The sequence below is a fragment of the Phalacrocorax aristotelis genome, chromosome 1 (assembly GCF_949628215.1).
Source record: "Phalacrocorax aristotelis chromosome 1, bGulAri2.1, whole genome shotgun sequence".
Classification (NCBI taxonomy): domain Eukaryota; kingdom Metazoa; phylum Chordata; class Aves; order Suliformes; family Phalacrocoracidae; genus Phalacrocorax; species Phalacrocorax aristotelis.
The window spans coordinates 130,669,879-130,694,875 of record NC_134276.1 but is presented as its reverse complement, the minus strand read 5'-3'; the positions used below and the strand labels follow the sequence as shown (position 1 = coordinate 130,694,875).

The 24,997-nt window shown below is 36.7% G+C and overlaps 1 protein-coding gene across 2 annotated transcripts in view; it reads right to left on the bottom strand.

The window, feature by feature from the left end:
* Positions 1 to 24,997, bottom strand: part of STXBP5L (syntaxin binding protein 5L) — a 204,894-nt gene that overhangs the window by 127,811 nt on the left and 52,086 nt on the right. For both annotated transcript variants that reach the window (XM_075107357.1, XM_075107366.1), the window contains exons 3-4: positions 6,002 to 6,083; positions 3,816 to 3,916 (exon numbers count right to left, since the gene is read on the bottom strand). In XM_075107357.1, coding sequence (XP_074963458.1) covers positions 3,816 to 3,916; positions 6,002 to 6,083 — 183 coding nt within the window. The remainder of the gene's footprint in view (positions 1 to 3,815; positions 3,917 to 6,001; positions 6,084 to 24,997) is intronic.

Sequence of the window (24,997 nt, the reverse complement as noted above, 5' to 3'; positions counted from 1 at the left end):
GTGTTCCTTCTACACTTGCTCCAAAGAGACACTTAAAGGAGCAATGAATTATCAGAGACAAGTTAATATTGTTAATGTTGCGTCAGCATATCCTAGAATTATTGGAGCAGTGCTACCATATTCTAGAAGATACCTTGTCACCAAGAATGTACCATATAAAATCCCTCACAAAAGGCAAATTAGTTTAACAATGGGTCAGAAGAAGAAAAAAAAAATCCAGAGAAGTTGCAAACTGTGGCTACAAGAGTGCATTTTGTTAGTGAAGTATTATTCATAAACCATTCAGTGTCTTAATAATGAGTGCTACGTGATAACTGAAAGATAACCAGTGTGCTACAAATACAAACAAGATTCGTGTTTATATTTAAGAGTTCTTTGCTCCCATCTTTGCTTCCATCTATGTTGTTCCCAACATCTGAAGAAAAGAACAAACATAGTTTTGACTATTGTGGGAGAGAATATATGTATACCCTTGAGGAAATCTGACTCAAGTAGTTGCATAAACATATACATAAACACTGTTAAGAGCAGATTTTAGTCCATTATCCTGCATTCTTAAATGTCAAGAAACCGAAGCAAACTGCAAATTAAACAGTTCAACAGTACGAAGACTGGTGCACTGAGTAATAGCCAAAAACTTAAGTTGCATTCATCCATCTAACAGAATCTAACAGCTGTATGCATCAAATATTTTAAAAACTCAGAATAAACTGATTCTACATTAAAGTGAATTAATTGAAGTCAAATTAATCAAGAATCTGGACTAATTCAATGATCTTCCTCATCAGAGGCAGGTAAATACATTAGAATTTTAAGTGGAAGTGCATCACATTGCATCACTTCATGAAGTAAATCTGCCAATTGTTCATCAAGGAGACACGTATACTGTTTTTGTAAATCCTCAAGAGAGACAGGCAAATAGGAAAATTTGAAGCAGCAAAGTGCTCTGTTTTCATAGGTGAACTTCATCTGAATAATTATGATTTTGGGTCTGTAAAAGCTGTCTAAATCTAAAATGAATTTAAGTTATAAATGGTGTTCTTTTAAGAACTAGCCTTTGACTGTCTAAACACTTCACTGATTGCCTTTTTCAATACCTTACTGTTTTCTGAAGACATGCATCAGTATTTTAAAACCTAATCTCTGTCAACAAGTGTTTCTCCCCATTTAAGACATATCTAAATGAGGCCATTCATTGGGTCACCAACTTAAGACAAAAGAAACAATCTCTTTTCATTATGAATCTTGCCTCCCCTTAACCTCCCCCTGCAAGAGGAGAGGAGAGGATGAAAATAAAATTTTAACTGTTCCAAAAGTGAAGAAGACATTATTTTTTGAAACACAGACTTTTGAATTTTTTGAAGAAAATCAATTTTGATCTTATTGCCTTAGCAGCCTCCCAAATTCCCCTTAAACCCATTTTGCCATAAATTTCTTATAGCTAAGACAACCATTATTTGCTGCTTCTCTGAGCATCACATAATTCATAACTTCTGTGCTCTAACACAGAAAGTATATTCTGAAAAAAAATGGAAGCTCTTTTTCAGACTTAACTCTGTTAGGCATATATACAGAGAAATGTTCCAAATTAAGGAGAGGGTTAATGAGGGTTTTAGCTTTATTTTTTTGCTACTTGCCCAGAGGCTTATGTTGAATTTCACATGCTAAATGTGTAATCAAGCTTAGAAAATTGAAAGTTAGATGATTTGAAATTAATTAATATGTACATTAAATGAAAATATAGTAAAATTTAAGAAATTTCATTCTGGAGCCAAGTGCTTAAATACAAAACCCCCAAAACTTAGGACAGTGCTAGAGAACCTGAGAAGAAAAAAACTGCCTACAAAGTTACTTCTTCATATTTATTGAAAACTGTACTACTTTGACAATATTACATAGCAGTGTATCAGGATATTTACCTCATCGCCTTTGATATGCTAATAAAAGTTATTCAAATGACAGTGATTGCAACATTTACTTAAAATATGCATAAAAACATAAAAGCATTTTTTTTTACTCGCAACTTACTAGGCTTTGATAAAAGGCAGTATAGCTAGCTGTGCATTTGTTACAAATAACTACATCCTCAGATCCTTTTTAAACCTCAGATCAAAAATGTCATTACACAAAATTTGTTTTTTTGGAAAGGTTTCCAGGATTCCAAATAACTTGCTTCCAAATATTTTGCCTCATGTCTTAGGCTGTCAGAAGCAGAAGAAAATTTAGGTAAATATGATGACAAATGTTTTGCTCTTAGCAAAGCCCAAATGTGTGTGAGTTTATTTTATCAAGAAATTCTGATAAAATTCTGACCAAGATATCATGCTAGTCTCTCTGAAGAGAGATGGCAGGCGTACAGGTGAACAGACATTGCGTTCTTGTAAGTATTGACTCCTTAGGTTTTATGGAAGGTTGCTTCCTGGGAGAGCTAGATCAAGATGTGCTGGAATAACTCCTACAATATTTAGATTTATCACTAAGAAATTGTAGATAATGTACATACCTGATCAGAATACCAAGATTCAAATATTTCAACATAAAGTGGTGACTTACTGTCCAGAAGCAGCTAGCAAATTTACATATAATTTTTCTTTTTAATCTTCCCTCATGCAGTCCCAAACCACTTACATATTTTTGCTATAGGTTACAAACTCTTTGGAAATAGGATGTAAATTTTCTAAATTATGATGTAGTACTTCCCACAACAGAACTTGCAACTTGGTGACATTTAAGTGCAAACATTATATTTATCTGAATAATAAATGAAGAAAATAATAATTTTCAGATTTGCAGCAGCTAAGGCTTTGATGAGCCTGTTTACTTCATAGCTCTGGTGAAGTACTGATATCTTTCACCACTGCACAAGCAAATATATAAATATTTAAAAGAGGTTTCTGCACCTCAAGAAACATTGAATGTATATACTAAGAGTATTACAGTATCACTTAAACTTCCAGTCAAAACCATACTATGTATTATGTTTTCAAATTTAAAAAAAAATGCATCCCAAAGATGAAGTACAGTTATTACTGTATTGCTCAAGGACTCACAAAAAACCAGCTGCTGCATTTATGCACTGAACCTTGTTCTTCTGACTACTGACCTAATCCCTTAACAGAAACATGGAACTTTTTCTTAATATTAATGAAAGTGTAGCATTCAAGCACCATAATATTGTAGCAGATTTTATTTGGGTGACTAAATACAGATTAAAGTGCTCAGCTTCTGTTTGAGTCTGCAAATTACAAACACTCATTTAATCTATTTTCAATAGGGATTTCTACAATTTGGTACTGATAAAGTAAAACTCAGTAAAACAGCCTCTGATTCATTTCACATTTACCATAGTTTCCCAAATTCACAATTTATTTCTGCTAAACATCCAGTATTAAAAAAAAATACAACCCTTTCAAGGTAGAGAAAGGAATTATTTCCATGGTACAGTCAACAGAGGTACTCTGGCTAGTACTGAACAACGGATCAGCCTAAAGGGTCACAGTGTTTGTGTTTGGTGTTAAAAAAAAAAAACCAGACACACTGCTATTCACACCAGTTCATGCAAATAGAATGTAAAATGAAAAACATTTTGACAAAACACAAACAGATTTTTTTCTAGTTCTGAGAAGGCTGCAGAAAGAGAAAGTGAACTTTTTGTTCTGTGGAAACAAGACTCAAACAATGGAAGAAAAAAATTTCAAGGCAAAACTATATCCCTCTTTAGAAAGGCAAACTAATAAGCATATATTATTAGAAATCCAGAAATGTAGAACTGGGGTTTTTTTTAAATGAGTTTTTTGTGTGTGTCATAGTCTTACCTTTCCCTGTTAAATTTCAGAGAATGTAGGATAGCTGGTCGTTTCTGTCGGAGATTCCACAAATGAAGTGCATCATCTGCACTTGCACTGACCAAAGCACCCTAGAGCAAACACAAAATATAGCACAAGCTATTACTTCTCTGCAGATTCTGTCTTATTCTTAAGTGATCCTCACTGTTAATGACCTACCTGTGGAAAACACTACAGTTTATGAAAAACGATTGCTTTCTTCTAGAAAAGATATATTCTACCAGAAATAATAGTCAATTTGAATTGATCTGGTAAACATAAATTTTTTAAATTATATAAGATCAGCCAAAGTTAAATTAGAACTCCATCAATTTAAAATGCGAATTAAAGCTTTGTACGAAGGTTATACAAGTGACCAGTCACATATTCCCACAAAGATTAATGAAGAGAAGGATTGACAACACTTACTTAAAATGGTGGGCATGAAGGATATACTAAAGGAAAGAGGGATTAGTGCACACACATACACACAAGTGACAGTGCCAAGCACAGTTCAGTAGTCATTTCAACAACATGAAGTTCCAAACCGCAACTGTGAAAAGAAGATGCAGATAAGAAAGAAGGGACAGGTAGCAGAGGAGAGAGGACCTGGGAAGAGCTAAGAGGTACAGACAAAAGCACACGGTCTTTATCACAGGTCAGGACTACTCTGATGACTGGTTCTGCTTCTGGTGCCCCCAAAATGGGCATCTTCCAAGGTCCAGGCCTCCATCTGCCTGGACAGCTTGAAGTGAACTCATTCTACCTCCTTCCTATTATCTTTATCCTCACCATGCCATCCTCACCATTGTCACTGATGCCATGAGAATATAGACTGTAGAGGAAGCTCTCTACTGCTGCTGCAGCAGTTTACTACATTTACACCTCGGATCAGGTCTAGTACAAAGGATCTATCCCCATGTACTATTATGACAGAAAGGAACTAGATATTTCCCAAACGGAAAGCAATGCTTTATTCTGAGGAAGGGTGAGGATGTAACTAAAAGAGCAGTTCATACCAACTATGACTGGCGGATAAGCTTCTCTTTTTGCATCTTGGATTTCCCTCCTAATCCTAGCAACTGTTCTTTTCAATGTTGACATATGCAAATGAAATTTACGAAGGTGAGGCTTCTCTAATACAATGTAATCCATGCTTTAATTTTCATCTCCCAAAGAGTTTGGACCAATGTCAGAGAGAATCTCCACCACAGAAATCAAATTAATCCTATGTATTAGGGGAACTGCTGGTCACCTAGTGAAAAGAAAGAACACTGATTGAAACCTTGGCCTCCCTGTTTTCATCCCTGCCTTCCTCTAAAGAATCCCACTGGACTGTTCGTTTTTAATGCTTCATTTCTGCCTCCTCAGTGTCTATAGTTCACATACTTTCTCCAAACAGGTGTAGAATAAAATAAATACTTTCCAGGTTTTAAAAACCCCACAAAATTAAAATTCTTTCCTTGAGAAGCTCCAAGATCTCCATGCTTAGAAAAAGGACTTAAAACCATCAAAAGTGTTTCCTTATATCATGGGAGAAAATTAATTAAAACTGAACTACAATTAGCTTATAATTTGGCCAAGTTATGAGGTTCTAGAAAAAATCCCAGATTGATCTGCTCCAGTAAGTCTTCTTGCCTATTACCATCTCCAGAGATCTTCTGCACAGAGCAAGCTATAGTCTGTCACTGTTGCTTCATGTTGTCTAAGCTTGATTTCGACACACCATTTACAAAGACTAAGCATGCTGGTTCGATTGATGACCCCTGCAACTGCTTTTCCTTGCTTCAAGTAGCATACCCCCAACTATTGAGCTTTCAGCCAATAACCATCAATATCTTTCCACAGAAAGGTTGAGCTCACTTATCAATCTTTATTTAAAATGGGACTGCACAGCATATTTAGTAATTTAATGGATTTTACATCTACCTGCACACATTTGTATATTGACTCCTTTTGTTCAGTACTTTATACTGATGCATATGAAGGTAGTACTTTTCTCTGCATGCAGTCCCATAAATAGTCTTCTAAAAGGCTGTATGGTGAATGTCCTCTGGATGTACGCCACTTGTTGGCACAATTTGTCAATGTGAGAAGTTATATCACTCAATTACAATACATGAATTGACTTATTGAACTAAATTTATACAGAAGAATCTGAATAAATATGTCCTTACCTCATTGATTAAGAACTGGAGCTGCAGGACTGCAGCACCACTTTCATGTTGGCAGTAGCAATCAACACCAGGCCTGCCCAATCTGTTGTCATCAAAGTCAAGGATTCTAGCTTTTCTGTTATCACCAGGAATAAAGAGGGGGAAAAAAAGAACTACCAATTAAACACCAATTAACCTTTAATTAACCTCAATTCTTCTTGCTTTCTGTAAAACAAAAGAATTCATGCTGACATTCCACTGTTCTAATTAAAGTACCAACATCATCAGGCTGAAACGTGCGACTGTGAGTGATCTGTTCTTGCCCAGTTTTTTTTTTTACCTGTGCAATACAGTATATGAATTAACACAAAAATTCACCAGGATGCATTGTAAATTTCATTTTACACATTATTGGTTCATATAACACATGAATGTATCAGATTTTTGTACTTATCAAGACATTAGAAAATTAATAATTTTGGACTAAGGTCAGTAACACAGCTCTGTAGCAGGCATTCTTTTTTAAATCTGAGAAAATGCTTTTTAGAGTGAGTCATTTCACACTCACATAAAAGCTCACATGTAACTATTGCTCTGTCTCATCAACACAAGTACAATGCAGTGCAATGCAGAGTTACCCAAGTCTAGCTATGGACTACATTCCCTAGTCCAATCCCCAGTCTGAGTGAAACCACAGCTACACTGCTTCTGTCAAGCCAGCAAGTTCCCTTAGAATGAACATTGACACACTGCTTTGCAGCAGTATCTTGTTGTCCAGACATATCGCAAATGTAGCCTTCTATCTGTTCTCTTTGGGTTTTTTCTCTGCATGCCGAATTGCCATCTTCCTAACTTAGATGATGGCCTTTCCCATCTAAGTCAAAGACTTTAACAAGAAACAGCTTTTCCAGAAAATTACTAAAGAGAAAAGGAAAAAAAAAAAAAAGAGGAGAGGAATATGAAATACATTTATTAATAACCATTTTGTATGAAACAGGTGAAACACCTCCAAATGTACAGAAAACACCAAGCTTATGACCAGAAACAAGATTTTTACAAGCCCTATCTACTTGTTACATATGATCATATTAGCATATTGTAAAATCCTTAACAAAAATGCCAACTGTCCACCTATACTCCAGGCAAATGTCAGAATCTTTACTTCCCCTTTCACAGGTGAAGACACTTGCAGTAAACTATTCTAAAATTTGCCTCAGGGAAGTGAACTCCATAGCTTACCAAATTTGAGGGTTAAAACTTCAAAGTATGAAGTAATTACTCTCCAAATTGTTAAACAAACAGTTTAATGGAGACCACCGACTTTGAGAGACCTGAGCTCTACTCCTGAGTTTTCCAACTGGTCTACTGCATAACATGGGGGGGAGGAAGTATCTTTTCTTCCCTGTGCCTTCATTTTCTTATTTGTAAGCTGAAGATATGATTTTACAAAAAAATACAGTACCTCCTTTGACAGTGATCTCAGTGTACTGGTATCTACAGATGAAAAACTGTATATAAAACATTATAACTACATTATCGGACACCCAGGTAGATGAAAAATGCAAGTAACTCTGCTGCTTGTTCCCAAACTGTAGTCCTGAATACAATAATAACCAATAAAACAATGACAAACTGTGCATCACCTAAACAACCTATTTAAAAAGGACACTAAAGATATATGGTAGTCTAGATTACTTTTAAGGGTTGATGGTAATCCTTTGGTCCATTTTGAATGGCTGGTCTGTGGCACTCTTTTTTTATAGTGTTCTTCTCTACTCAGAGGAAGCAAGACTAGTGCCAAAACCAATCAACCAACCCTCCCACTGGGGATTTCAAACTGAGTGAGGTTTTAACAGATAAGTGTTTGCCCTTTAACTTGAGCTTTATATTCAGTATAAATACATGGCACTAGCTAATGAATGTCCTTAATGAAAATTACACTAGTATTGCCCTGATTAAGCGGCTGTCACCCTTCAGCATCAGTATCATGCTAAGTCAGTTTTCTAGGAAACATCCTAGCAAAGTAGATTATTTCATTCAGAATATCCCAAACAAACAAAACACTCTCCAATAATTCACATTCATTTGCATAAGTGTTCACCCTGAAATACTTCATAAATTACTAAAATAAGAGAGATATTGTGCCGTCTGTTTCAGTCTGGCCAATTGCCCTGAAGTAAGGACTGATGCTTAAATAGCAGCATTATCACTGAGTGATGGTGGTTTACAAACATTCTGGGAGCTGTGGTGAGGTCCTTCCAGCAGAAGGAGCTGGAGAGATATGATGACTTGGCCCACGTTCTTGGCACTTTAGCCCATCTTCTGCAGCTTCTACGCTTTGCTGCCAAGCATGGCGGAGTACGTCGTCTCACCATATTTTTTCATACCAGTGTACTGTACCAGGACATACAGCAGAAGCAGCTATAGTACAGGCTTTGGACTGATTTTTTTATTCTACTTTTGCTTTTTTATTAAATAATGTCTCTGCTATTAGGGAGAGTGGAATATCTCTGAATATATTAAAAGGGAGGACTAATACAGATACATCTGAATACCTCAAAGTAGACACCATGGGTTTCAAGGATAAAAGCCAGTCACTATTTGCTTTCTCTTATCAGAATGATGGAGCTCCCAGGGGCCTTCACAGATATACCAGATTATCCTAATTTATACATAAAAGGGAAAAAGATGAAAACTAAGTCTGGATATCTGTTGGGATCCAGAGTGAAACAAGTAGAATCAGAATTATGTGCATCCAGCAGCAAAAGTGTGACAGTAATAACATTCTAACAGAGAAATGTTCTTCCTAAAAACAACATTTAATCCTCATTTTAAGATCTGTATGGGTGGAATAGGATATTGCATATCCACTTGTATGTAACAGTTCTTCATAGAGTATTTTAACATCCTGTTATTCCAAAGCTTATCATTATTTTGGAGAAAAAAAAATCAGTTGTTTTGGTACCTAATTTTAAGTACTTGAATTCGTCTTCCAAGATGTAGTAGTCTTCCATAACAGCATAACACACTATCAACAAGGAATTTATACTCTCATGTTTTGGGCCATTCCACAGCAAGTTGAAGAAAATTTCCATTTCCCAATATTACAACCTGATTCAGATTTTCTCTCCAATTCCTTTTGGTCACCTGAATAAAGATCAGTTAGTATTTATATGATATATATTTATATGATATTCTCATGTCATATCCATACTCACTGTATCTTGAATGCCTGATGTCAGAGCTCATTCATACGTGGATACATTTTACTGGAAACCAAAGTTGCCGGTGAGTAATTACATACATAGGAGATGTACCAACGCGCAAAGCTTCTCATTTGCACGATCTATGACTGAACTTTCCACAGCATCCCACAATTTTCTTATTCCATGACTCATTTTTAATATATGATACATAAAGATCTGATGCCTCTCGTTCTTCTCAGAGCTTAGCACTAATGAAATCCAAAGACTTGAAAGTCCTGTGTGTTTGCCGAGAACCAAAAGTGCAAATACTTTAGAATGGACTCCTGGAGTAGACACCACTGTTACCTGCAGCAGGTGTTTAACTTCTTAGGATCAGAATGTCCAGAGGTAAGATATGCTTTTCTTAATTAAAAAGGGTGATTCTTTAGTAGCGTCAGATCCAAGTGTTTTCAGGTTACATCCTTCTGCAATAACAAGGATTGCAGTCTGATTCGTTCCTCCTTGCAAGGCAGAGGAACTGAAGACATGCTAGCATAAAGGAAGTCCTGCCAAGGCATGCCAAGCAGCTAACAAATATTCTGTCAAGTAAACACTGTTAAATTACATATGGCACCTTTTTCAAAACCAAAACTTTTCCATAGAAAAAAATGACACCAAGCTTTGCAAATAAACAACTCTAATTTTTTTTGACTACTTAACTTCTTCGACGACTAAAAACAACCTATGTACAGCAATGAACACTGAAGTAAGGGATTATAATTATTCAGCAAAAACCATTGTCTCACATCCACCATTTTATTAAAAGACATGCATGGAAAAGGGCAACACCCATTTCTAGCCTCCCCTTTAAAACATTTCGGAATTGTGGGGTGCTGCAGAAGTAGCATTGCTGCTTGAAGGATTCCTGTCATCTGATCTACACTGACTGGTACATGTTTGAGTAGGAATATGCAGCACCTTAAGAGCAGATGCTTGTGGGCTGGTGTTACTCCATTATATAAACCAACTGTAAAATTGATGTAGTATGTAACTTGAATATAGGGCAGCTTGTTCTTGCAGAAGACCTATTCCACTGAGTTGAGTGATTTATCAGTTTAAATAAATCATTAAGTAATAGAATGCTTGAATGTGTCAGCCACACCACTAACCACCTAAAAGAACCAGGTTAGTCGGTTGTATCTGTGTCTCAGGATAGATTTTGTCAAAAGATAACAATTAAAAAACCATCATCTTCATCACCTAGATTTGCGGTTCTGAACACAGCTACTTTCAGTTCCTGGAATACATAGTTCTATACTTCCTTCGTGGAATTTCTGTAAGTCTCACAAACATTAATTTTCTGTCTACTAAAGAGAGTGCATATTCTGGTACAAATAAATGCCAGAGTGTTAGGTATTGTACTTCAAATGGGCTTCAAACCAAGGGTTTTCTTCTCTTTCCATTAGATATTTATCTTCATTTAAACATTTCAAACAGCAGAGAATCCATGATTTCTGAAGCGTATTGCTGCAGTATTTAGTTATCCTCACTATTAAAAATGTCATGCTATATGTAGAATCAATACATTTAGCTTCAGTTTCAAGCCTTTGGACCTCATTATGCCTTTCTATGCTAAAGTAAATAACTTTCTGTTGCATAAATTTCATAGAAGCTTTAAGGTTGGAAAAGACGTCTAAGATCATCAAGTCCAACCGTCAACCCAACACCATCATGCCTCCTAAACCATGCCCTGAAGTGCCATGTCTACACGTTTTTTTAACACCTCCAGGGATGGTGACTCCACCACCTCTCTGGGCAGCCTGTTCCAATGCCTGACCACTGTTGCAGGAAAGATTTTTCCTAATATCCAATCTAAACCTCCCCTGACGCAACCTGAGGCCATTTCCTCTCATCCCATCACAAGTTACTTGGGAGAAGAGACCAACACTCACCTCACTACAACCTCCTTTCAGGTAGTTGTAAGAGAGGGATAAGGTCTCCCCTCAGCCTCCTCTTCTCCAGACTAAACAATCCCCGTTCCCCCAGCTGCTCCTCATAAGACTTGACTTCCTGCTTTGAAACTGTGATCAAGCTGTATTTTATCCATCTTCTGCATAAAGAAAAACAAAAAACCCTGAGCTTCTTTGTTCTCGTGTCACACAGCATTTTTATTAGCTCTTGACTAGTCCTTATGGGCGTTTTCTATGTTTTCAAATTTGTTCTCAACCTCTTTCAAGCATCAAAACCAGAGCCATGCATCATCTTGGTAATGGTTTCTTTAACAATATGGGAAAGTGTATACAGCATTTTACTATTCTTTAAATTTAATATAGTTTTTTAATACACGTGTGTGCGACACTTAATTACCTTAGCAAATCATATTTTGAGACTTCTCCAATGCTTTGCAAAAAATAAGCATCCCCCTACCAGGTTTCATTCTGCTAACTACATGTAGCTGAGCTCATTGAATTCCTTAAAAAGGACATGCAACCTAATCTAGCTTTAAGTTCTTCTATTTGCTGTGGATTCACTGGACACCACTTCATTAAAAAATGACTTTTAGTGCTTTTTACTTTAAACAGAAGGATTCAGTTTTACAGTGAGCTTCATTATGTCTTGAGTTCATTCAGCTCTTTATTTAAAGATCTCTTCTTTTTTCCCCTCTGCTATGAAAAGGTGAAGTACTGCTGTGCTTGGCTGCTCTCCTAGGATGCTAAACATTGTGTTTTATAAATACAGGCAAACTTTTTTGGCACCAATAAGCATAAGCTTTTGGTCTACAATGACTTTTGCTTGTTTATTTTTCTTGACATAGATTTCTCTATTCATGTATGCAAATTACATAAGAGTCGATCTCAGGAACACTGAATATCCATTATGATATATACAGGCTGAAAAATTTGCTTTCGACAACTTTCTTCCAGATTAAAGCACTTGCAGATAGCTTGTATTTAATGGCAAGTCTCTGTATATATTGATATTGAATAGCTGAATGAATGCTAGGAAAAATATGACCATTCAAGTAAAATGCAAATTCACATCAACACTATTCACAATTTTTTGATTCCTGTGAATTTAGAAGCTATGTTATTTCCCAAAATATCTACAGAAACCACAAGCATTACCAACACTCATAGGCCTATATATTTTCATCTCTTTGTGAGACTGCCTTTCGAGATATTTGTCATTTTGGGAATCATGTGTTCCAGAAACAGAATACAAGTACAGTCACCGTGTGATTGAACTCAATCAACCTTAAACCTGAAATAGCAAATTGTGAAAAGCAGAATCTCAGAGGTAATGACTCTAGCAACATTTCACAAGTAACATGTAGGTGAATAATTTAATATTCCATTTGTGTACACATATATATACATAATAATTAACAGACACCACCTAGCTCTGAATTCACCTCCAAAAAAGGAGCCATTTATTCAGTAGTCTGTAAAAGCTCCACATCTCCAGGCAGCCACCCTGAAAGCTCTATATTTTGAGGTTGTAGCAACAAACATTAGAAGTCTGCATGTACAGTGGGCTTCCTCTTCTTTTTCAGGTAGTCATAAACCACAGCAAGCTCACTGACACATACAGATAAAAATAAGAAAGGCAACCACGAGTGAAAACTCAGATCTGTAGAAGTGTATTGATTATATTCATAGGAGATGTTGTTTCAGAGAAATTTACAAATGCAGACACAAGCATAGTCGAAGGCATGACAAATGTGGGAATAGAAGGAGGACAATATCTGTAAAGCTTGTTTACAAACACATCCTACAGAGAGAATACTCCTCTTGTCCTAATGCAAGCTGGAGGTTATGGAAAACTAAATGGAGCCACAAATGAAAGGGCTGTATATATTGGAACATCCTAAAGCCAGAAAGTTGCTTTGACATAGCCAAGAGGCTGCACAACAACATACAGAGATACAGATAAAAAAACCCTGATAACACAACTGAATTTTATTCAATTTATTGCCTTTTAAGAGAACTACGCAAATTATACCATTTGCTAGCCCTCTGTATGCACTGGAAACAGATGATAGTCTAACAGACTCTCTCTTACAGGTAGCTTTAACTCAGCCATTTTTCATTTCTTTTTTCTCAGCCTTCAGATATTAATATTTAACACAGTATTTGCTCTGTGTGTATCTGTACACTCAGAACACACATAACGCATGCAGGTTATTGCATGTGCAATTACTGATAACAAATGCAACCATCTACAATGATTTTATACTAAAAACCACTGCGTTCACAAGTTAAGTGTAAATGTTGTGTTAGTATTTGTGTTATCCGTACTTGTATACTCTACCACCAAATCTGTTGATAACAGGTTTAGAGAAGGTTTTTTGTGCTCCTCAAGCAAATAATGGAAGACTATCTATATAAACACTATGTAAGACCAATATTTAAGACTTCTGCATATCGCCCTACAGCAGATTTCTTTAAGTCATCATTGAATTTTTAGCAATTTGTAACAATGATCACAAGTTGCTGATTTTCTTCATAGCTGACAGTTACGTAGAACAATTGGTGACAACAGAAAAGTGGCACATAAGAAGTCAAAAAATGTGTCAAACTAAATGTATCTAAAAATAAACACACATTTTCCCAAATACTAATTCCTCCTGTAGTTGCTACGGAAAAGTTATGTAACTAAAATAATACATTAATCCTTCATCCATGCCATGACAAAGCTTGAGAATACACATTGCACTTTCTCTTTTAAAGAGAGACAGCAATTAGCCATTACTGGAAATCTTTAAAACAAGACTGCATGTTTTCCCAAATGCTACTTCCAGACCCAACCACTGGAATAAAAATAAGGTGAAGAAGGTCCTCTGGCCAATTCCATAGTCTGTAGGAGATGAGAACAGATGATTAAATAATGTTCCCTTCTTATCTGAAAATGCTTCTCTATCTGTTTTGGCTAATACAGATAGGGGGAGGAAAGCCTTCTTTGCTCAGTAGTGAGAATAATTAACAGTTGCCCTGATTACTTCTGGCTAATTTTTAATGCCAGGTACTTCACAACAATTGGTCCCGTACAATTATAGTTCTGTGTTTCATGAGCAATTATGGAGTTTGAAGACGAACGCTGCTGTGCACACTGTTGTCTTACTCCCAAGTTAGTCAAAGCAGAAGCAATCAGGAGCACATACGTGACTACTTAACATGGGCCATTTTGCCCTCAGTCCTGCCATAAGAATGTCCTGGATTTTACTCCTATCAGGTGCTAAGATCCCCCCAAACATATTTTGCTTAGGTGTATCAACATAGAACTGAAACAAAGAATGAAAAATTTCTACTGAAATGGTGAGATAATCCCATACTTCTTTGGAAAATTATGAGCATATTAGCAATGAGGCATTCAAAAGGCAGTACTTCAAGCCCAAAATAAATGCTTTCTATAATCTACCTGTTTTCTTTCAAAGTTAAATTCACAATTACATGCAGAGTCTAATAAATCAACCTGCTAAAACAAATAAAAAAACTCCCAGTATTAATTTTAAGAAACTTAGTCCCTGAAAATCTCCAGACCACTAGCTATCAAGACAGTTAATCGGTTTTGAAAGTAAGGTGATTTTCCAATAACATCGTTAGTAGGGCTTGTATTCTGATTCACATATTTACTGTAAGAACTCAACTTTGTAAATCAAATTAAATCATCATTCTGGTAAGCTTTCTGATTATACTGGAATAAGCAGCAAAGCATACTGTGCAAATATAGCCCTGAGGCACTGAAGTAAAAGTGGACTGTTCGATTAATCATTTTCAGTCTTACTCAGCAATACATCAGAAAATTTCCATGTGTAACATCACAGAACACATTTGTTTAACTGAGAGATCTAAGTATAATTATGTATATCCTTGGAGAGGTATATTATGCAAGGACACTTTACTCGGAAAAAAAATGCACTCATTCCAGTTTGTCTCCGGTACAACACAAAAAATACTTCACATTCAAAAAATTATTAAAAGGTGGCTCAATATGTTAAATTAGGCAGTAATTTCAATCCTGCCCCAGAAAAACAGACAAATGACATTTCTATAAATTTCAGTTACACTTTACTAATATTCAGCAGTTTTGCAAATCACTATACTTATTTTTGACACTTAAAGATGTTGATCTGGAATTTCACTTGTTGAGCAAGAATAGATGTGTTAAAACCACAGGAACTCACATGCTATCAATAGATGTCAAAACTGGCAGTGAAGCTATTCAAGTCTGAATAAATAAAATTGGAAAAAAGTAAGAATTTAATTGAAGAAAATTTAATTTAGTGTTTGACAAAATTTCAATGAACTATCTGGTGGGGCTTTTTTCTTAGGGTTAGTTCAATATAAATGATACTATAAATGCACCTATGCTAAAAAGCATTCCAAACGTCAGTCAGTTAACCTTAAATAGTTTTGTCTTCTATTATTGTAAAACTCATGGTTTTTTTAAGAAAAGTTTTCACAACAAATTACATGGAAGAGGCATTACTTTTTTTTCTAGTACAAGATTAAATGTTGTCTACACTTCATCAAATCTTACAATTCTCCTTAGCCACATAATTATTCTATCAGATTTTGAAATAAAGTACACTATAGACCACAGTTAATCAGCCCTTCCATTCAATTTACATGAAATAGGTAACCAGCAGCTGGTTAAAATGTATTTCAGGAAGCCCTTTTGGTGTAAACGAGTATGAACTATGATTTTGTAACTTTGAACAGACCCTTGTAGGTTGTGTTATACAAACCATGTTCATGTTTGAAGCCAGCTGCATTAAGCATTTATGTTTCATTTGCATTAAAATTTATAATCATTAGTTAACATGGGTTAAAACATGAATAAAGGTTTGAAAGCAGAGTTGGTGATGCTGCATAATTTCCAAGGAGCATTAGCCTTTTAAGCAAAGAATGATTACTTCTGGGAATAAAACAGGACATAGCAGAAATCTCTCAGGATCCCACTTGTTCCATGCCAATTACTGAAAGTCTGCATATATCAGTGAAGCAGGACACTTACTGAACTTAACATACTAATACAGTATTAGTTTCAGAATAACCCAGTTCTGGATCTTGTTGGACAAGAATCAAAAGGGATCAAAACTACTTTTACACTTTCTTGGCAATCCAAATTAAAAAGACTGAAAGCTCTGCCTCCCTCCAAAGGATTATTCATTGCACAATTTGAGAGAACTGAAACACTGCCATAGCTGAGGCTCTGCCAGGTAACTGACAGCAAGATGGTGGTAGTGGGGGTGGTGCCTTCCAATATTCCAAACCCCTTCCTACAGGATGAAGAGAGCCAGCACAGACTGTTGAGGCTGGATGACTATCAATTCAGGCCGGTTTTACCATTGCTGTAATCTTTGGCAAGACCTACAGGTTTTGTTATCTGCTTCAGGAAGCAGATCTGCAGTAACAGCTGCAGACCCAGCATAGCACAATATGAAACACCACCAGGGCCCTGGTCTCCTCTACTCAGGACAATGAGAAAAATGCCTTAAGCCCATCTGATTTGTGCTTCTGCAGTGAGATGTTAGGGAGGAAGCCTGCAGGGAAATAAACTGAGTAGAGGAAGCAAGACATGGTGCAGGCCATCCATACTGCCCACTGGAGAAGTCCCCATATTAATTTTAATTAAGCTAGGTTTCATCTAGGGAGAGACAGCTTTTACAGTCTAAACAGATCCTAAGAGCAATCTATCATACATGTATTATGAGCAAAAGAGAAACCTAGAGCAAAACATGGAGAAATCCAGCTTCACAGTGTGCAGACAGATCAATTGTGTTAGCTTCTCCCCACATTGATTTTCAGAAGTTGGAGGTATTATTCACATAGCCATATTGAAGTTTTAGTATATGAATTGTAGGTAGGATGAGGAAGGGTGACCACTGACTAGTTAAAGCCTTTGACTCTCACTAAGGTGAAAGCCAAAACCGAAATCTTTGGGAGATTAAACATCGATATGCACTTGTACATTTCATTTTGTTAAACCCTAACAAATATACTGAGCATTCAGTAACATAAAGTTATATCTGTTCTGTTCCATCCCACAACCAATAACCACATAAACTGCATTTCTTTAATCCTATATTGTCTGCAAGACTTGAAAAGCAGATTAAAATATAAAGAGTACCTCTGCACAGACACTGCTTCTGTATCTCTACATTCCTGATTTGCTTTCTAACTAATGCAAATTTACTAATCTAAATGGGAAAAAAACCCCATATTTTTATTTCTCCTAGCACTGTTGTTTCGCATTCAGCACCTAGATTAATCTTACGATAGATAAAAGACTACAAATACAAAAGGCTGCTATGGAGCAAAGTCTAGGGGAAGACAGAGATTTATCTCCATTTCACTTCAATGCACATAAGTATCACATTGCTTAGGACATCTGTCTAGGAAAACATTGGGGTGATTCTGAATTTGTAAATTGGACTGCCCTGTTTCAACTTTCGCCCCCTGCCCTGTGACTTAACTTACCAAAGCAAGCAGGAAATTTCCAACACTTGAAGTTCAAGAATCTTATCAACTTTCCAAAGGAATATATATTTATCGGAGAATCCTTTGTGGTACAGGACCACAACATATTTGCTAAATCAGCTCAAAAAACTTTATCAGATAGGAAAAGACAAGTGCGCACATGCACACACATACACACTGGTATAGAGAGAACTGTTTCAAAAGGCGGGGGGGTGGAGAATATGAAGACAGCTGATAAGTACTTGCAAGAGGCAGAAAACATGATCATTCCTATAAGAAAATTGCTGACTCAGCACAGGACAATCACAATTTTGTAATGCAAAGAGTATTTAAAAATTAAAGAATGGCAGTGGAACAAAAAGCTTACTTTTGACATACTCCAGACAAAAAAGGAGAGAGAAGAAAAAAAAACCCAGAAAACCCTAATCAAAAATAAACCCCCCAGTTCTCTTCAACACAGACTTCTCATGTTGTGAATTTTATACTTTGGAAGGACTCGGAATCTTCAAAGAGTAAGTAAACAGATTCAGAGTTTAGGTTTGCACAAGGAAATGCCAGTATCCATATAGATAAAGCAGGAACTGTACAAGAAGGTCTTCTGAGAATACTGATATATTAAAACAATCATTGACAATATGTATTCACAGCCACTGACAATGCTTGGAGGATTTCTTGTCCAAATTTGCTGATGGATCTCTCCTGAAGATGGGATATACTCACAGCCTAATACGCGATAAAAATGTAAGGCCATAGCTTGAATAAAGTTACGTAGTTTGCATATTTTACATCATAATGCTGAATTTGTAGCATGAAAAACTGAACTGATTAGTAAGTAAATGGATAGGGAAGAATGCCTCTGAAAGGGATGATGTCAAACTGACCATGTTTAAAGGTCAGTGTTCATTCTTACTGAGTCTCCCCCTCCTCTCTGCCAAAGACAGGCATCAGACCTTGAAAATGATAGCTGTCTACAACAACTACTTTCCTTTAAGTTAAGCTATGATTATCTAGAATATGTACGTTCAATACCTATACTCATTTTTCCACAAGAACATGAAAACCTAAAAAAATAGTCCTCTGCTCTTGTACCCCACAGTGAAACACTCCTTTCTAGATAAGGGTTTGCCAGTGAGTTCAGATATATGAAAGAGATTAATTCTTAAACCAGATCTTAGCTATCCAACTCAGTGTCCCGCTTCTCTTGTGGCTTGATTTCAATTTTGTTTGTTTTAAAACAACCAACTGTTGAGAAAGAGCCCTAGCTCTAGCCGATGAACAAACATTTCCCATGCCAACCCTGTCAAGGAGAAAAGACCTGGCAATTCACCACACCAAAGCTTTCCCTGGGACTATGATCTGCATTTTCCTGACTACAAAGAGTTAGACAGCATCGGTTGTTCAACATGATTTCTATGATACCATAACAAAATCATGATTTTTTTTAAAATTCAGGCATGCACACCAAAGCAGATATTAAACCCAATTCACAAAGAAATTTATGTTTCCCACAGCCTGTTCTAATCTTCAGCATTCATGTTCATTGCACACTAATCCTATGAAAGACTTACTATTAATGGTACTGAAAATGACAGTTATAGTATCAAAACTAAGTGGTCCCTCCGACATCAAAAAATCATTTATTCAACAATATTTATCAAATAGCAATTAAACTCTCTGAATGCTTTATCTACTTAATAACTCAAATATATACTATAGATTTAATACATTTTTATTTTTCAAATCAGTAAAAAGTTAAAGTCCCTAAAGTTGAGCTTACTGCAGACAACAGAAAAGGTTGTCTGAAAGCTTTAGGAGGATTAATTGTTGCACCAGCAATCCACAGCACATTAGAATCAAGGGTTACAAGTCAAGCTATTCTTTTCTTTTACTACCTCATGACAGTAAGTACTTGTAATTTTCTTTCATTTCTTCCAAATTACAACTCTGCAATAAGGGTACATACAATCTACCTGCTGATTCCAACTACAGCAGTGATTTTGTTTCATCTGGGAAGTACAAGCACTACTTCTGTTTGTAGAATATACACATTGCACAGTATTTCCCTGCTATAATTGTTTGTTAATGAATATGATCCAGAAATACAAATATGGTAAGAAATTGGTTTACAATGCTAAATTTCATATTTCCTCTATTCTGGCTATTCTGCCCCATTACTACTATAGTCTAAGGTGGCTGAAAGAGGAAAATAACTTTTGATACTTAAGAGGTTCATAGGGAAAGGTTTTTTTGTTGTTGCTGTTTCTTCTGGTTTTGGGAGGGATTGTTTTTAAGCAATACAGGTAATACCCCAAAATTTCTGTCACTTCAAGATATTCATGCTTTGCGATGACCAATGCATTATGCATCCTACTTTACCTAACAGGAAGTCCAGGATAATGACCCCAGCTTTAATGCACTGTTTTTAAGACCATTTCCTGTAACGGACATTATCTTTGGCTACAAACTACTCAGATGCTGGTCATAGTTGTCCCACAATGATATCCCCAGCAATACAGTTCCTCTAGCGCAATGCAAGTGCCACAGCTAGAACCTGGTTTCACTGCTTTGCATCCTGCCGAAGAGAAGAAATTCATCAAATGAAGGAAACGGGGAACACCAAAGCTACTCTAATTGCTTACTAGCAAAGGCCTGGTAGAAATACAGGTGGCAAAGCATAAATCAGGCCATCTCCTCCTTTGTTGTAACACTTGTTTGAGTCATATATCACAAATTCCAAGCTCTGCTCCAATGTGCTTTGCATGTCAAAGTGTCCTGCATTAATTTAGGTATGTTTTGACATTTTTTTTTGCAAGACAAATTATGAAACTTCAACCAGATTCATACTTAATTTGCCAAGATTCCCTCATTTTTTCTAGCACTGATTTAATTTTAGATCACTGTGTAATATAACATGTTATAAAAGGTATGAGTAGTCAATTACTGATTGTCTAACCAAAGTTCTTACTATAACACCCTTTCATCATTAGCTCTCTTCTGCTTCCAGCTCTAATTTTACAAATTAAACTAGAATTGCTGGATTAGCATTAAAACAAACTGTAAGAAGAAAAAACCACTAGACAAAGTACAAAAAAAAGATTCCTCTAGCTGGTATTAGATTTTTAGAACTAAAATTCTCTGATAGTTAATGGAGAAAAGGCAAATTTTCTTGGTTGCTGAAGCATGAAAAGATCTAGCCCGACCTCTTGTATTATGCCCACAAATGCAATACCGTTTAACAGAAGTCTGTCTTCCAGAAAGGCAATAAAGTTTAAGATTCCAAGAAATGAAGATGCTACAACTTTCCCTGGTAATTCATTTTAAAGGCTAACTACACATGTTGCTAAAAATATTAAGGCTATCTGTCAGACTAATTTCAAGCCACTAATACAGTCCTCTGGTAGCTTAGAAAGCCTTTTAGGTAGTCATTTTATTCCTGTGAAAGGACATGTACAAAGCAGTAAAACCATCATTCGGTCTTCTTTTTAATAAACTAAATCAGTATGAGATCCTCAAGTCTCATTACAACATCTTCCAGCCAAATCATTTTTGTATCTCTCCTGTAAATCTATCAAGTTTTCTACAGTTGTATTTCACATTCACAAAAACAAAAAGACAAGGGAAGCAACACAGAGAGAAAACAGTGAAGGCTTCCCTAATAAGCACTGGCTTCTTGTTACATGGACCTTGTCTAGTTTTCACAGTCTGGTAATTTATATCTCCACTACAAGAAATATCTCAACTGCTAATGCAGAATTAAACTAGCAATGTAGCAGTCAACTGCTAAAATGTCTGTACCAATAACACACAATTACAAGGCATAACCCTTACACTAAGGTACAGAATCATAAATGAAGAGGTATATAATGTATTCACATCTCAAGAAAGTAAGGTATGCATTCTGCTTTGTAATGGGAAATAAATTCATTAATTTTATCTTTATCTAAATTACCAACTGCTTCATGAGAAGATAGCCTTGTCTCTGAAGATGAAGTAATCTACTGGCCTTCTTCTGCAGCCACTTAAGAGACATCTCCCAGTACTGTGATCATTAAGTCCATGGGCAGTGAATATGCCCCAGATCAGAAAAGGTAAACACAAACTCTTTGTACCTTCTTTTCAGGTAAGGATTAGACTGAGCTGTGACATGGCATAGCAGGTGCAAAGTCTTCAGTATGCAAACCACAGCTGCTACTACTCACAAAATACTGTCAGCTCCTGGGATGGTTTGGGCTGCCACCAATAATCAGACTTGTGTGCTTCCTAACCAGGAAGGCTGCCAGAAAAGTAATGGTCTGTGGCTAGTTGGTATAATCAAAGTCTCTGCTATTGTGCAGCAGGGGAAGAGGGACTGCCAGATAAATTTTTAGGACACTTTGAGAACATTTCTGTCTAGGAAACAGATTTCTCAATGTTAATTATTTTGCTGTCTCCTCCTCCTCCTCTCCCCTGCCCTGGCTTCTAAAACAACATGTGATTTAAAGGACAGGTAGGCCTTTCTAAATTACAGCCTGCTCTTGTGTGCTCTGTGGCTCAAAATAGCAGTTATGTCAGCTGTCAGGCTTCTATCACATTCAAAACTGGACTTCTAACTAGAGAAGAATCCCGGTATCATTTCCAGACTGAAGGTAACAAAAAACATTTACCCAGTCCTAAAGCAGGTTCTCAGAGTATGTTCATTAGCTACAGAATTAATCCATAAGATACAGCTTTCTACTGAAGTGTTTGATGGCATCATTCAAGGTATTGTATTCAATCTATAAAGCTTGGCTAATTTGAAAACTCATTAATGAAAATACTTTTAGCCTTATAGCGTAGTCAAGCACCAAGAAGCTGTTGAGGAATGTTTTCCTCAACTCTAATAGCACCTCTCATTTTGAGGGTTCATCTTTATGTAGTTCATGAATGTGATTGCGGTTTAGGAGTTCCCTTGTTTTTTTCCGTATTACTGAGAAACAAACACACTAACCCCACAATTATTATTGTATCATTAGAGAACTACATAAAATTCCTTTTGTTCCCAAGAAAGCACCAAAGCCTTTAAAAATAAACATTTTACTATACACTAAAAAATAAAACTCCCAAGCACAAAAGCGTGATTTTTCAATAAGTGAAACATTACTAACCATTAACAACTGTGACTGATTTTTCATTAGACACAGAGTTCTCATCTAGTGCTGCTAATTCCCTGGCTTTCACTAACAAATTAAGATAACATATAAAAACCCAATAAATAGTTTCTTGGTCTCCAGACAAAACGCTTTTGATTCTCTAACTATATAGGCTGCCTTATAAAAAAAAAAAAAATCTGAGGAGAATTTCAGGTGAACAAAAAATAACACAGGTCATGTCAGGTAAGCAGCAGCATACAAGCTCTGCCTGGTATTTTGAAATTTAAGTATTTTCCATAGTCCTCCTAATTATCAGCAGCCCTCATAAGCATGCAAGTGTGTATGTATTCTGCAAGATAATGTCATTTGATTGTTGACCAGCACAAACACAGCATTCAGAAGAGACTGAAAAATTTTTTCATACCATAATGTTCACTGGCTGTTTTTTTCTAAAAAAAAAGCATGGTTATCAAGAAAGATCACTTTTTCAGAGTAAAACACTCTTAATCCAATAGCTAGTCCTTGTAATAACTTATGAAAAAGTACCTTTGAAACGACAGGTACGAAAGCTTGTCACCTCACACTTAAATTAGTTCTCCAAGCTCTGATGTCCGATACAGAATCTGTGCCAGGTGTGCATATTAAAAAGGTCAGTGAAACAGAAATTGACACAATGCTACTGGACTAATTTGTTTAAAAGTCTGAAACTGTAGGGAACTCAGGACAAGCCTGAAGACAACTTTGCAATCATGAAAGATAAGGAAGAGCAGGAGTTCTTCCGATCCTTCAGGCCACATTTGCATTTAGCAAGAAGATAAGGGAACAGAAGGAGGTAGCCACTGAGTAGGAACAGAAAATGTATTAAATCATGCAAAGCTACCCTTAGACTGCAGAAAAGACAGGCTTGCATTTGTGGAAAGCACAAAGCACTGCTTCAGACTTCTGTCCAGAATGGAGGGAGTGAAGACAACATAGTCTTGCCTCTGTTCTTGCAGATTTCCCATCCTGAACACAGGAGAAGCATTGCCCCTTGGCCCCATCATGATCACAAATTACAGCAGAACCTCCTACCCTTTTCCTCCCATGCAGGTGGCCCCCAGAGCTCTCTGAGGGCTCAGAATTGCTGATGTTAGGTCTTTTCAGGGCACAAACCAAAACAAGGGAAAGGAAGAAAACTCAGACCAGTTGGGAGTGAGGTAGCTCCAAATACAAGTTAACCAGAAGAAACCACCACACTGTACACCTGCAAAATAGGCACATTAAGCCTATACAGTCCCTCTTTGGCACCTACAGAAGATCTTTGTCATCCACCAGAGCCACCTGTGCACCAAGCTCCTGGGAATCACAGATGCTGTCTCCCACTCCCTACTCTTCCTGCTTCCCCCCACCCCCAGGTGGAAACTTCCCCTGGCTGAGAGGACTCAGCACCATACCAGTGACACAACCTTCCCACCAGGGATCTAGCCAGCAAGGAAGATAGATGGAACCACCACAAGGTAAGTGGAAGACCTCTCTTTCAGCTCTCCGATACAACCATTTACCAAAACACAGCCCAGCAAGCAAAAATGCCATCTGTTATATCTGTTGGCTTAGGAATAAAAACATGTATCTTAGACATTGCTGGTGCAACAGAATCAAAAGAGCATGCAAACTACAGCATTCTGGTGGGGAAGATAAGCCAACCAACTAAAGGGCTGTGGCATTGTTGCTTTACTCCAAGAGGCCTCTCTTGAACTGTGGTCCCACAATGCTCTAAGATTTGAGCTGAATAGTTTGGGCATAGTACAGTTCCAAGTACTGCAAGTCCACATGCACTTTATCTCCTAGTGCAGCTAGACGATCTGCCTATTGCTACAACGTACTGCTGTGTTGCTGTCAGTCAGTACGTTTCCCATGAGGCTATAAAAGAGAAGCAAAGATACTTTCATGACAAAAAACCTGCTTGAAATTCTGACCTGCTGATACAGACTGTCTTCATGAGCTTACTTCTCTTGAACCTGTATGGGGTCTCGGCATATTTTGCACACTGAATAGAAGCTGTCATTAATAGAAGTGATATGGGGAACAGAACTCATCTACACTGTTCTTGGCAAATCCATCACTGATAATCCATCACGTTAAACGTGCTCCCACGAGGAGGAAGACCATACTACGCCCATGCTCTGTCTGCTGACTGGATATACTTACCTCACACATTACATGTGTATATATCTATGAGGGTCTTGGCACTTACTGTTATCC